The sequence below is a fragment of the Ursus americanus genome, chromosome 6, assembly GCF_024610735.1.
Source record: "Ursus americanus isolate L20-20 chromosome 6, mUrsAme1.1.p, whole genome shotgun sequence".
Lineage (NCBI taxonomy): Eukaryota > Metazoa > Chordata > Mammalia > Carnivora > Ursidae > Ursus > Ursus americanus.
In genome coordinates this window covers 14,305,442-14,321,077 of record NC_142132.1, presented here as the reverse complement: position 1 = coordinate 14,321,077, position 15,636 = coordinate 14,305,442, and the positions used below count along the sequence as shown (strand labels likewise).

At 34.1% G+C, this 15,636-nt stretch overlaps 1 protein-coding gene across 1 annotated transcript in view; it reads left to right on the top strand.

The window, feature by feature from the left end:
* Positions 1-13,676, top strand: part of CCDC172 (coiled-coil domain containing 172) — a 53,050-nt gene extending 39,374 nt beyond the window's left edge. The window contains exons 7-8 of the mRNA XM_045802852.2: positions 12,712-12,799; positions 13,641-13,676. Of these exons, the coding sequence (XP_045658808.1) occupies positions 12,712-12,799; positions 13,641-13,676 (124 nt within the window). The remainder of the gene's footprint in view (positions 1-12,711; positions 12,800-13,640) is intronic.
* The last annotated feature ends 1,960 nt before the right edge of the window (positions 13,677-15,636 follow it).

The following is a 15,636-nucleotide window of genomic DNA, read 5'->3' as shown; positions in this document are numbered from 1 at the left end:
GGTGATAGTAGACATCCCTGCCATGCTCCTGATCTTAGGGGAGAAGCTCTCAGTTTTTCCCCATTGAGAATGATATTTGCTGTGGGCTTTTCGTAGATGGCTTTTATAATATTGATGTATGTTCCCTCTATCCCTATGCTGTGAAGAGTTTTGATCAAGAATCAGGATGCCGTACTTTGTCAAATGCTTTTTCTGCATCTACTGAGAGGATCACCTGATTCTTGTCCTTTCTTTTATTAATGTAGTGTATTACATTGATTGATTTGCTGATGTTGAACCACCCTGCAGCTCAGGAATAAATCCTACTTGGTCATGGTGAATAACCTTTTAATGTACTGTTGGATCCTACTGGCTAGTATTTTGGTGAGAATTTTTGTGTGTATGTTCATCAAGGATATTGGTCTGTAATTCTCCTTTCTGGTGGGGTCTCTGTCTGGGTTTGCGATCAAGGTAATGCTGGCCTCATAGAAAGAGTTTAGAAGTTTTCTTTCTATTTTTTGAAATAGCTTCAGAAGAATAGGTATTAATTCTTCTTTAAATGTTTGGTAGAATTCCCCTGGGAAATCATACAGTCATGGACTTGTACTCTTGTTTATTGGGAGATTTTTTTATTACTGCTTCAATTTCCTTGCTGGTTATGGGTCTGTTCAGGTTTTCTATTTCTTCCTGTTTCAGTTTTGGTAATTTATACATCTCTAGGAATGCATCCATTTCTTCCAGATTGCTTAATTTGTTGGCATATAGTTATGCATAATATGTTCTTATAATTGTTTGTATTTCTTTGATGTTGGTTTTGATCTCTTTCATTCATGATTTTATTTATCTGGTTCCTTTCTCTTTTCTTTTTGAGGAGTCTGTTCAGGGGTTTAGTAATCTTATTAATTCTTTCAAAGAACCAGCTCCTACTTTCATTGCTCTGTTCTACGTTCTTTTGGTTTCTATTTCATTGACTTATGCTCTGATCTTTATTAATTCTCTTCTCATGCTGGATTTAGCCTTTATTTGCTGTTCTTTTTTCAGCTTCTTTAGGTGTAAGGTTAGGTTGTGTATTTGAGACCTTTCTTGTTTCTCAAGAAAGGCTTGTATTGCTATATACTTCCCTCTTAGGACCGCCTTTGCTACATCCCAAAAGTTTTGAACAGTTGTGTTTTTATTTTCATTTGTTTCCATGAATTTTTTTAATTCTTCTTTAATTTCCTGGTTGACCCATTCATTCTTTAGAAGAATGCTCTTAAACCTCCATGTATTTGAGTCCTTTCCAAATTTCCTCTTGTGATTGAGTTCAAGTTTCAAAGGGTTGTAGTCTGAAAATGTGCAGGGAATGATCCCAAACTTTTGGTACCAGTTGAGATCTGATTTGTGACCCTGTATGTGATCTAATCCGGAGAATGTTCCGTGTGCACTCGAGAAGAATGTGTATTCTGTTGCTTTAGGATGGGATGTTCTGAATATATCTGTGAAGTCCATCTGGCCCAGTGTGTCATTCAAAGCCCTTGTTTCCTTGTTGATCTTCTGCTTAGATGATCTGTCCATTGCAGTGAGTGGGGTGTTAAAGTTCCCTACTATTATTGTATTATTATCAATGTGTTTGTTTAATTTTGTTATTAAATGGTTTATATAATTGGTTTCTCCCATGTTAGGGGCATAAATATTTACAGTGGTTAGATCTTCTTGTTGGATTATGATATAATTTCTTTAGTTACGATATCGTGTCCTTTCTCATTTCTTATTAGTCTTTGGTTTGAAATCGATCCCAGCTTCTTTTGATGTCCATGAACATGATAAATGCTTTTCTACCCCCTCACTTCAATCTGGAGGTGTCTTTGGGTCTAAAATGAGTCTCTTGCAGACAGCATATCAATGGGTCTTGGTTTTTATCCAATCTGATACCCTTCGTCTTTTGATTGGGTCATTAAGCCCATTTACATTCAGAGTAACTATTGAAAGATCTGAATTTACTGCTGATGTATTACCTGTAAATTCACTGTTTCTGTATATTGTCTCATTCCTTTCTGGTCTATGTTACCTGTCTCTTAAATGCAGGGGCTCCCTAAAGATTGATCATTGAATCTTCTTTCTTTATGCTCTTTATGGGCTTCTTCTTATGCTCTAATGGTTTTAGTTATCACATATAGATAATTTCCAAATATTTGTCCCAAATCCCTCTTTCCTAATCTCCAGTCCTGAATTCCCAACAGTTTAATATAAACATAGATCTGAAGTGATGTTGCCATGATTAAATAAGCAAAAAAGCAAAAACAAAAATCTTATCAGAGGTTCAAAGGTCTTGTCTAGGCCAAACCACCCCAAACATGCCCAATCTTGTCTAATCTCAGAAGCTAAGCAGTGTTGGACCTGATTAATACTTGGATGGGAGAATTCAAAGGTCTTCACAATCTGTGCCCTTCCACTATCCCCTGCATTCTATCACATATCCTAAACTGCTAGTGCATCAGAATACTATTTATAGAATTCTGAATATGCCATAGGACCTCATACTTCTTTCTTTCTTCTCTATGCACAAAAATCTAACATAGTCCTTAAGGCCCAGCTGACATGTCATGTTTTATGGGTTTTGCTCAAATCTAAAATGTAGCAGGCATTTTTGATGTATTTACAAATCTTGTCATTCGCACCCCACCCTAATCCATCACGAAGTTTTGTTGCTTTTGCCTGCAAAATATTTCCTGAATCCTTCCAATTCTCTCTCCCCATTGCTAATATCCTAGTTCTGGTCACCACCCTCTCTCACCTGGATCACAGTAACAATCTCTCTTCTTCTCCCCATTCCTTAACTTTTTCACTGGCCAATCCATTGTAAATTGAATCATTTCACTGAAATCGTTCAATAGCTTCATAACGAACATAATAAAACCTAACGTCCTTAGTATGGCCCTATCAAAGTATGGCCTCTGACCACCTCCCTTGATGTTATTTTCAGTTGTGGTCCCCTCTTCACTCTGCTCCCTCAAGCACTCCAAGCTTTTTTCCACTTAAGGACCTTCCTTCTCTTCAAATTATCTGTTAGCCACTCTGCCTGCCTATCTCCTACCTATGTGGAACATACTCTATTCTTTAGATCTCAATTGAAATGTTTCCTCAGAGAAGACTCTCTTACCCTGTGATCTAAATTTATTTTTATTTTTTTATAACACCTTATTTTTTTTCCTTTATAGCACAGATTCTATTTTGTAATTACATACTTACATGCTTTATTTTGTTAGTATCTGTCTCTGCCATGTGCTCAACAAGAGGAGAGATTTTGTCCACTTGGTTTACCATTGTATACTCATGGTCTAAGACATTGGTACAGAGCTTGGCATATAGTAGATGTTAAATAAATAATGAATAAATGAATGTAATAAATTATGAAAGCTTTCCTCTACTGTTCCTTTCTCTGTGTTCATAGAGCATATGTTTAAAATTCTATGATAGTTATGTGTGTCAGTCTATCCCACTCAGCTGGAATTCCCTCTACTTCCTGTTCATTTTTCTATCAATCTCACATATAGCACAGTAAAGGGCACATGGTGTTCAGTAAATATTTGTTCAGTGATTGAGTCTACATATAATTTTATTTTCACTATAAAGAAGGTACGAGTCCACATGTTTTCAGTGTTATTTGCAAAGATGTGGTATATTCTCACCACTGGAAGAGCCTGATGGAATTCTTTTTCCACTCCTGATTTTTTTCTTCCATGCGGAAAAAGCTTTATAGATGTAATCCTCCCAGCCTTTCCCTAACACCCTCCTTTCTTTTTGGAAGGTGGGGAGGAGTGACTCAATCTGACTGGTGAGTTTGGAAGGGTAAACTGGGCCCCCGCCCTTTTTAGAAGCTGGCCTGCCTTAGAGAGTGTATATTCCTCTCTGCTCCTCTATCCCTTAAGTTTTACAGTGCTAGGAGTCCAGAAGAGAAAGCTTGTTGCATCCAATTGTGCTCATAATGGTATACGTTAAGTTAGTCTAATTTGGGGGTTCAATATTAGTAAGCCCTTTGCTTGCAGACACAAGCCACATTCTCCAGTAACTGCTATATTAGTAGTAAATGTGATACCTTCTGCTTTCCTTATTTCTCAATTGGGCAGAATTCAGGCAGGAAAGAAGAGTGTTATATATTGGGCCCTTTCAAACTCCCAACACCTATTATTTTTGTATTATTGCCCAACACCAGGGTCACCAAAATACAGCTCTTGATCATGAGTTTTTATTTGCTCCTAATAGTGACATACCAGACAACTTGAAACATTTCAGGCATTTTCCTTACCCATGAAACTTCTTTCTAGAATGCTTTTACATTTTTTATAACCAGTATTTGCGCCTGTTTAATACAACAGGAAGTTTATTTCAGAAATGAAGCTGCAAAGTCAACAGCATGGGATTTTTCCTTCTGAACATTTGAAGATAGTGTGGTTTTGTGAAGAGATATTTGCAATGGAAACTGCACAAAAGTTAATACGTACCTCCTACTGAGAGACTCTAAATGCATTTGTATGAAGTAGTAAATCAGTGCTGTTGCCTTTTCAGTGAAAAAGTCATCCAGTTAAGTTGGTTGTAGAGGTCACATTGATGGTCCTTCGATTTATAAGAAGGCATAAATACATGATGGTATTCAAACACTCAACCTCTCTAAAAGATACACAGATAAAGATGTATATTTACACACATTTATATATTTTTTATTTTACCAGATGTATATATAGGTGTTTTTAAATTATGAGACTAGGCTATGTTGACTGAATCCAAAATTCAAACACTATGAAAATGTAAAACATCAAAGTCTCCTCTCTTATCACCTTATTCCAGAAATCCCCTGTGTGACCATTGCTAAAAGTTTGACATGTATCTTTTCAGAGTTTATATATCTGTGCGGGTGTGTGTGTGCACATATGTGCTGTGTGTGTGTTTAGCATAAAATGGGATCAGACTTACTGGTCTGTAATTTGCTTTATTACTTAGTAAAATATTCTAGAAATTTCCCATGTTAGTTTGTGCTGATCAACTTCATTCTTTTTTAACAACAATGTATGGAAATGCCATACTGATGTAGCCTTTCTCCCACTGATGGATTGTAATAGTTTATAAATTTTCATAGTTGAAAACATTTTATACATGTATCTTTAAATACTTGTGGGAATGTTTCTATAGCATTATTTAGAATAAGCATTATTTAGTAGAGTAATAAGAATTGTTATCCAGGCTGCACTGAGGAAACAGTGCACAAGTACTTTGCAGTGCTCTGTACTATCAACAAGAATGAACTCAAAGTGGCAAAGTGTAATAAGATCTCAGCATTAAAGTTTCTGGAAAATACTAGTCAAATAATTATATACCTGTAGACAATGCATGCCATCCCTCTCTTTTTTTAACATTTATAAAATATGAAAATCCCCATTTAATTCCAGGATTATTCTTAGCTATGTATTTTGTTGACTATTTCTGTTGACTCTGCATCTTTTCTAGTAAGACTTCATCATTTATTCACTAACAAAAGTGTCTCTATAGCATTGATTATGTAGCCTTCAAGCTAATAGAGATCTCCTGTTTTGTGAATTCTTGGCACATACTGTAGTTATTAAAGCTTCTAAGTAAATACAAGGGAAATTTTGATGACTGAATCAATTGATTGTTTTAAACATTATATTCTGATGTAAATGTGACTATTTGTAAATGTCCCTAAACTTTGAAATGATTTTGTTTATTGTAGAAGCCATGTACAATGTTAAAGTAATCATTTTCAAAAATCACTCATGTCTTTAATAGAAAACAGTTTGGTTTTTTTTTTTTTTCCATTTTCATATGTTTACCTTTACAAGCTACCCCTTTTGGTATGGGGTTAGGAAGATGAGCGTAAATATGTGGTTAAAGAAGATGCCTAATTCAGCTCACCCAGGATTTGAAATAATGGAGGTGCTGGCAGGGCCCATCCCTTTTTTACCTCCTTCTTAGCAGATCTCTCTGGTTCGGCCTGACACACCTGTGAAGGTTCTGACCTGTCTGCTGGTGAACTGAGGGAAAGCATAATTAGAACACTGAAATTCCATTTTCATGCATTCAATTTTTTTTTAAAGATTTTATTTATTTATTCTACAGAGATAGAGACAGCCAGCAAGAGAGGGAACACAAGCAGGGGGTGTGGGAGAGGAAGAAACAGGCTCATAGCGGAAGAGCCTGATGTGGGGCTCGATCCCATAATGCCGGGATATAGCCCTGAGCCGAAGGCAGACACTTAACCTCTGTGCCACCCAGGTGCCCCCATGCATTCAATTTTTATACCTACTTTCAGAAATAAATTGTATATGAAAGAGGATGACCTGTATGTCTTCTAAAATCGTGTTTGTGTTTAAATTTCACTAAAATAATTTTCATATGAATTAATATAGGGAAAGAATATTAAGAAAGTCAAGCCATGGAAACACTAGCAAGAAGTAGAAAGAACTACTTACTAAACCTCTGGTGTGACTAAGGAAACCAAAAAAGGATAAAATTAATACACTTAACATATAAGATTTAAAATTCCATGTGTCAAAGAAGTTCAGCATCATGGAATAATAAACTGGGAGAAATTTATAGTAGTTATGACAAACAAAGGATAGCATCTTGCTAAGTTGATAAAAAAATCAGTCAGAAAACACTAAAATCAATAGTTTTCATTCATTTATTTATCCAACAAATATGCACTGAATGCATACTTTGTATCTTACGCTATACAAGTTAGTAGGGATACCAAGACAAAAAAGTCAAATGGTAAATCAGTTATAATGTTTATCAATTAAATGCAAATTAAAATGACTAAATATCATTTTTCTATCAAATTTTGAAAGACATTCTTAAATGACCATACCAAAATTGGCAAGGGTGTGGTACAAAGATAATTCATATATTGCTGAGGCAGTATACATTACATATATTTTAAATGCAATTTGATGTACATAAATCACCGTAAACAACTTAAAAATGTTTATGTCGGGGGTGCCTGGGTGGCACAACGGTTAAGCGTCTGCCTTCGGCTCAGGGCATGATCCTGGTGTTATGGGATCAAGCCCCACATCGGGCTCCCCCACTATGAGCCTGCTTCTTCCTCTCCCACTCCCCCTGCTTGTGTTCCCTCTCTCGCTGGCTGTCTCTATCTCTGTTGAATAAATAAAATCTTTAAAAAAAAATGTTTATGTCATTTAACCTAAAAATTACACTTACAAGCTCTAGCCGAAGGAAAATAATTCTAAGTACAGAGGAAACTTTATGCACAAAGGTGTTCTTGAAATGTTATTTATGGTAGAAAAAAATGATAGGAACAACTTAATTGCTATACCATAAATGAACAATTAAGTTAATTCTGGTGTAGCCTCTTGGACTACTACATATTTCTCTTATATGGCATTAATTGGCATGTGTAATTAACTGAGGACAATGTAAGTGATAACATTAAGCACACACACACAAAAACCTAAGAAATAAAATTACATAATCACCATTGTATGGAAGCAAAATACCACGATGAAATATACCTAAATTTGAGTTTGTGTACTAGGACTTCGGGTGAAATTTTTCCTTCTTTCCACTGAAATAGTACTTGTGTACAGTTCTATAGCTAAAATGAGTATTCTTTTAGTAAGTTCCTGCAGTAAAAGACACCTAAATTTTATTATCATTTGAGTCTGTGTACTAGGACTTTGGGTGAAATTTTTCCTGCTTTCTACTGAAATGGTACTTGTGTACAGTTCTATAGCTAAAGAGTGTTCTTTTAGTAAAGGCTTTTCTATAGCACTTAGAAATAAGTGAAAAAAATTGGAATGTGCAGGAAATCATAAAATATGCGGAACGTAAGTTTGAAAAACTAACTAGCAGTTGGCCCATCTTCATCATTATTTGATGATTCAGAGAAAGGTGACAATAACCAATGCAAACTGCCCTGAGTTATTGTGCAGCAGGTGAAGGAAGTCCTTCTTAACTCCTGTAGGCAGTCTATGCACTGAAGCACGAGATCTGCTTAGCATTATATAGCTTTGGCTAGCTGCAAATGTATTAATATTCATACCGTTATTACCTAGCCTCTTTTAAAGCTAGCAACAGCAATTTTTTCTTTAAGTGCAGAGCTGAATTCTACAGCTTGATTATATGCTGAATAGTGAAATACTTCCTATAATTCACTCTAAATGCCCTCCTTAATTTCAGTAGTCACTCATTCTCACGGTTAGCTAACTGAAAGGGAACGTGGTCAACCGCCCAGTTCTGATGGCATGAAAAATCTTACAGAACCTGCTGTTCATTTAAAATGAAAAGGGGAGGAGCAAGTATGGATGGTATGGTGGAAGAAAGATCGCTACCATTTTATCTGAAAAGATAAATACATTCAATACCTGAAGTATTGTATAGCTGAAGCCTGAAGTACATTGTACAGCTCTCCACAATACATTGTAATTCTCCATTTAACTTTCCACTCACTCTTTAAAAATATTCATTACAAGTTTTTTTATGCTTGTGTAAACATCTAATGCTCAAAATTAATAACTTGTTCTATCTTTCCTACTTGAGCATTCCTTCAGAATTCCTATTTACTATTAAATTCATAAAAGTTCAGAACCCAGTGAAGTTCACATATATAAGGTATGATTTCCTCCTCCATCCCTACAATTATTATATTTTTCTTCCCTAACTATGTGTAAGTTGTAAAGTATAATAATATGAAGAGCACCTGTGAACTAAACTAGACTTAAAACCAATAGCTTGCATAACCATGGGCTCCTCCTTTATTCCATACCTTTCCTTCCAGATGTATTGCTGTCCTACATTGTGTTTCATTTTCTTGTGTGTGTGTGTGTGTGTGTGTGTGTGTGTGTGATATTGCACTTAGTCCATTTCCCTATATATAATTTTCTTTGTTACATTGTGATTTATTTAAATTTACGCCATATATTTACATATATGATCTGTCTGCATTTTGTTTATTTTTGTTTATTTTTTTAGTTATGTAAAAATGGTATGATATCGTTTTGGATTGTTTCTCAAACTCATCCATGTTATTGAGTGTAGATGTGTGAATATATTACAATTTTTTTCCTTTTAATGCACATTTGGATTGTTTCTAGTTTTTGTTTTCACAAACAATGCTCTTGTGATTTTCCTGATGTACATGTTTAAGAGTTTAGGTTATATGCCTGGTAGAATTGGTGTGTATAACGCAAATGAATTTTGAACTTTACTAGATGACAAACTATTTTCCAAAGTGATTAAGCCAATTTATATTTACATTAGCAAATTATAATATTTCCCATTGATCTCCATCTTCTTCAGTACTTTATTTTTAGACTAACTGAAACTCTTGCCAGTCTTATGGATATAAGATGGTATTTTGTGGTCTTAATCTGTATTGCCCTGACTACCCATGAGGCTGAGCTTCTTTCCATCTATTTATAGACTATGTGTTTCTTTTTCTGTAAAATGTCTCATAATTATTTTGCAACTGCGTTGTTTGGGTATTTGTATTTTATTGATTTCTGTAAGTTTTTTAATTTTAGTTTTTTAATAATTCTGAATTTTGTTTGTTACATGTTGAAGATCTCTTCTCCCAATTTATGAAGCTTTTTGTTTTTGTTTTGATTTTTGGAGTTTTTTATACTGTTGTGCTTTAGTAGAGTTCCTATTTTTACTATGGTTGAAATTATGAGTCATTTCTTGTTAAAGTCAGCATTTTTGTGCCTTGTTCAAGAATTCTTTACCTACCTAAGATGGTGTCCTGTATTTTCTCTAATAATTTGTAAGGTTTGCCTTTCATATTTGTCTTTAGTTGATATGGTATTGATTTTGTTTATATGTACAACAAGATCCATTTTCATTTTTTTTGTACGTGGATAACCAATTGTCCCAGCAACATTTATTGAACGGTTTCTTCTTCCTGTAGTGATCTACAGTGTCACATCTTGTATGAAAAATAAAAATAATAATAATAGATCATGGATATAATTCATATTCTATTTTCTGTTTTGTTTCATTGGTCAGTTCATTTCTGCTCAGAACTGCCTTAATTACTACTAAATGCATACTATTCCATTTTAACTATTTAATTACTGTTACTTTATAATGAGTCATGATACAAGGTGGGACACCCCCCTTTGTCTTTTTTTTTTTTTTTGTCTTCTCAAGAGTATATTTTCTATACTTGGCCCTTTGCTTTTTATATACATTTCTGAATCAGTTTATCATGTCCATGAAAATCCTTTGTGATTTTGGTTATAATTGCACTTATTATTATAGTTACTTTTGAGAGACTTTGTATCTTTATGAAACTGAGACTTCCCCTCTATGAACTTAGGATATCTCAATTTGTCTTTTTAAATATCTTTTAATAAAACTTTATAACTTTTCTGTTTATTGATCTTGCACATCTTTGGTAAGTTTTAATTTTAGGTACCTTGTAGTTTTAGATGATGTTGTAAATGGTGTGTTTATTTTAAATGGTATGTTCTAATTGTTTATTTGCTGGTGCATGAAAATATAACAGACTTTTATATGTTGACTTTATGGCCACTATCTTTGCTAAACTCTGTTTCTTAAAAAGAATTATTATAGAAGATTTAAAGCACATACAAAGGTAAAAAAGAAAAATGTAATGAATTGTATGTACTCATCATTCATTTTGAACAGTTATCAGTTTACAGCCAATCTTGTTTCATCTTTATCTCTACTTGTTTTTCTGCTGTATTACTTGAAGCAAATCATTTATATCATGTAATTATCTTATTATGTCTCTAAAAAATAAGAACTTTTAAAAAACATAACTAGAATCCATTATTACACATAGAATAATTAACAGCAATTAACTGATATCATCAACTATCCAATGTTCACATCTACAGCTTATAGGTGTCTTTGTTTGTCTGAATTAAGTTCAAATTAGGTCTACACATGATAATCAGCTGATAAGTCTTTTAAATCTCTTTTATCTTGAAGATCCCCCTTCTTTCTTTTTTTTTAAACTTGTAATTTATTTGTTGAGGAAATTAAACTTTTTATCCTGTAGAGTTTCCCTCGATTTGGATGCAGTTGATTATGTCCCCATTGTAGGGTTAAACATGTTTGTTTGACTTAGGTATTTTTTGTAAATTGGTAATTGGATCTAAAAGCTTGATCAAATTTAGGTTGAATTTTTTTGGCAAAGCTATGTCATGGATGGTGGTGTTTTTCCATCAGGAGGCCTAGAGCCTCTTGTTTTTGGGGTGTTAGTGGCCATCAATGCTCAGTTCCTGGTGACTTTCTAATTTTTTAAATATTTTTTTCTGTGACCTAAACTAAATTATGCTTCAGAAGCAAACAACGCTAAAATGTCAATGATTTACAATGAGTATTTACTTCTTGCTCACACTACATACATTTTCTTTGAGAGTTGGCCACACTTCTCATCTTCATTCTGCAACCAAGTGTGAAGAGAGCAGCCTTTATGGCACATAGCCATATCCTTGTCAATACTTGGAATTCCTTGTTTTCCATTTTAGCTATTCTGATGGTTGTGTAATAGCATTTCATTGTGTTTTTCTTTTGTATTTCCTTGATAACTATTGAAGTTGAGCACCTTTTCATATTTTTGTTAACCATTGTATATGTTTCATGAATAATAATCTGGCAGAGATTTGTGTGTTGGGGGGGTATGCCCATTTTCCATTGTGTTCTCTTTTTCTTATTGACTTGTAATTCTTCATGTATTATGGACATAATCTACTGTTTATTGTCTCTGCTGACTTTTACTCGTGGTGGCTTGCCTTCTTGGGTGCTTGGTGATCTCTGATTGTGAGCCCATGGTTTCCTCTTGACCTGTGCGAAGCCTGTAGGTCTAAATATGTTAAACTTTCCTTCGGAAAGATTTTCTTTTGCTTCTGAGGGAATGCCACTGACCTAGGACCCCTTTCACACTTCCCTTAAGGGTTGGAGCTCAGCAGAGGTTTAAGTCCGTCTCCTCCCTTCACCTTGTGGCTGGCCCGACTGGCTTAGGTTTGAGGTCAGTGTTGCTCCTTCAGGCCAGCCTCCTCCACCTTGCTGTCCTAGCGTTCTACCTCTCCAGCCACAGCTCGTGGCTTTTGCTGAAGTTTTTCTTTTTGGAAGGAAAATTAGTCCTGATGCTAGAAATCGAAGACTGTTTTTTCACAATTTTTTTATATTAAATATAAAATATTTTTTAAATTTCTGAATATTCAAAGGATGAAAGACCTAATTGGAAGAAAGAAATATTGGTATTGCTTTCTCACTCTAAAATTAAAATATATTTTAATTACATAGGTGTACTATAAAGTTAATGTTTAATTTTAGTTCAAGAAGAAATCTCAGAGGTCATTTTTTCCTATAATTAAAATTTTTCAGGTGAAGTTCAGAGAGGCTAAATGATTTAGCCAAGGTTTTTCAGCTTGTTAGTGGCCAGGACTAAAACAGAGCTCTTCAGACAGTACTGTATTTTTCCCACTGAACTATGTTGCTCTTTTAATTAACCTAAAATTGTCTATTATTTATTTACTCTTCCTTATTTTCTTTATGGAAGCTTTTTACTTCTTCAGAATTTTATACAGTCTTTATAGAAGTACAGAGAATTAAAATTTCTTTCTGAATTCTTTAGTGTTAACTTAAAATTCTGATGATAGAAGCTGCAAATCTGCTACTATCCATATAATAAAAAAATTATAAAAGTTTATTGCTGAACTCATAGGGTGAATTTTTCCTTTAAAACAGACTTAAAAAGGAATTAGAACTTTATAAGGAAGATGACATGCAAAGTGCTTGGGAAGCTCTCCACACAGAAATAGAAGTTTTGGAGTCGGTAAGCCCCTTCTGATTCTTTAACTTCTGTTCAGCATTAGTTTCCCTACTGGCAAGAGTATGTTTGCTGGGGTACATATCACTGGACTAGTGGTTTGCCCTTCACGTGGATTTTCACTGGAAACAAAAAGCAAAACAGCAACAACAAACAAAACCAAGGTCAGGATATAAATCCGAGGATTGTTTTGAGTTCCTGGAGAGTTAGGTGCTACATAAAGCAAATTATATTCAAAGAGAATCTGTACAATTTCAAACTAAGTTAAAAAAAAAAATCCGAACCTGACCTCACAACATTCTCTCTACGGAAACAGTTATTAGAGGATTAATGCACTGAAGGAATTTAACTATCATAATGCTTAAAAGCTTTTTGTTTTTGATAGGCATAAATTATACTTTTATTATATTTGATCCTAAAACTTTCTTATTACAGATTTCTATGGTCTCAGGAACTTTGGATTCAATTATTGGAAACTTATTTTCGGATTGTGTGGGAGCACTTTAAATTGCTTTTAACCTCTTACTTTGGTTGTTTATAAAATGAATGCAGTATTTGCCATGCTCCATTTTAATGGAAGACATATATAGCTAGTTTTAAAATACATTAAAATGTAATTTTAATTTAGTACATTACATTTTGTTTCATATTTGTTTTCTGTAAACATTTCTTGTTTGAAATGTTCCAATAGCTTATGTCAGGGTTTATATTTTTAAAAAAAAACCCTTCAAAAATAAAATTTAGAAATGCCCAGTTATTGTTGTGTTAAATTTACATTAACTTTATGGAATTCCTTCATTAGGAATTTAATTTTCATCATGACTAATTACTGTATTTTTCTTTTCAGACATTGGCACAGAAGGATCTTCAGGAAAACAAATAAGTTGTAGAGAGTTGACCAAAGCTATCCAAGGTTTGATGAAAGCATCTTAGAATCAAATCTTTGTGACAGATACATGAACGGTACCCATTACAATAGATTTTTGTGGAAAACGTGAGTCCAGAATCTTCAAAGTTGTTGATATCTAGAACTGGTATACCAGCACTTTAAAAATGTAATTTTTTGTCTTCTTACTTGCTGGAACTTTAAAGTTCCTTATGGCGTTTGATTTTGTTTCTAAAGGAAGAAAAAAGGACAGATAGATACTGTGTTCTCCAGCTTCTTATCTCCCCTGACCCTTGAGCTGATCTGTACTTTCTGATGTTGTTCATTTTTTGTTGCGGTTTACCTTGAGTCCAATCAAACACTGGGAGAGAGAAATGATCAGATTATTGACCCAGTTTTGTCCCTGCCATTTCCACCAACAAAGATATTCACTTTCATTTTAATCCTTCTCTCATCGGAAGATGTCTGTTGACAGAGGTCCTCAGAGGCCTTTCATCTGCAAAAGCCAGTTTTCTCCGCTTTTCTCTAGATGTGTCTGTGGAGTTAAGTCTGGGGCGCCTGCAACCTTTGCCAGTCTTTGTGCCTGGCAGTTTTCTTTCTGATACCAGTGTCGGTAGAATGAAATAAGCCATCCACCTGGGGATGTGCATAATCTGAGGGGCCTCAAGATTCATTTTCGCTGAAACATGCGACTAAAACTCACGTTTGAACCAGACTTGGTATTTCCACCGAATCTGCAGCATCACATAGCTTTCTGTGATTCACCATCCTGTCTAGGAATATAGGTGTATTTTCACTATTTTCTGAAAAAGTGTATTGAAACTGTCCAACAAGGCCCTAAATTGTGGTGGGTGGGGGGGAGGGAGACAAAACCTGTTTGGGGATATATTTCAAAGTACTGAGTACAAAATGTTAGAATCATGTTTTCCTTTGTAGTTATAGTTGAATGAGTTTAACATCAACTATGACATATTTACACACGTCTTCTCTCTACTGATGATAAGGTGGTCTAGATTCAGGGCAAGGCTTATTTTGGTATAGCTTTCTGTATATGTTGTTTTACACTCTTATTTTTTAAAAATTAGTGAAGTTAAAACTCTCCTTAGCAATGGGTAGCAATTGCCATCTGTTTAAATAATTTGCATTTTCAGAAGTGATTTCTCATTTTGATTCCTTAAATATTTGATGGTAAATTACTTGTACCTAAGAAGAAAAAATTGATGGTACCAGGGAATTACATTCTATTTTATATGCAAATATGGAGTAGGAAGTGGTTATTGGGATTAGTCATGTCTTCAGTTCTGTCTTATTTTAGTCCATTTATCTAAATTCTAAGTCTCATGAATATCTACTTATTAAATGTGTATTATATTATCAATATGCAGATTGAGTTTACACATAAGGCCTTTTTCACTTACCAGTAATTTTTGTTCGTTATTGGTTTTGTAGCTAAACATTAATGTGAACTACAGATCTGCCACATATTTGCATAACTAACATGCAATGACATATATGCAGAATAAACTCTTTACTGATACAACTATCGTTTCATGTGTGTATCATATAGGCTATCAGGATTAAATACTCAGTGATGGGATCAGGATTCACATGAACTGAATTTGGGGAAAAAATGGAAGATTTAGTATTTTCATTATTTTAAAATGCATATTTTAAAACTTAAACTAATTTTCAAACAATCAAATATATGATTATTTTAGAACTATGTGATAGAGTGCTATAAAGCACTACCCATGTGATACCAAGTCAAAATAACTGGGACTACTAGAATCAATGTAATCAAAGGAACAGGTTCACTGAACAAAGGAAATACAACAATCAATAGAAATCACAGTGTACTAAACTAAACTGTACTGTCAATGTAATATATCAGCAGTAGATTTGGTCCATTTTTAATTTTTTTAAGATAGTATTCATAAACCTCTTAAATAGGAAAAAT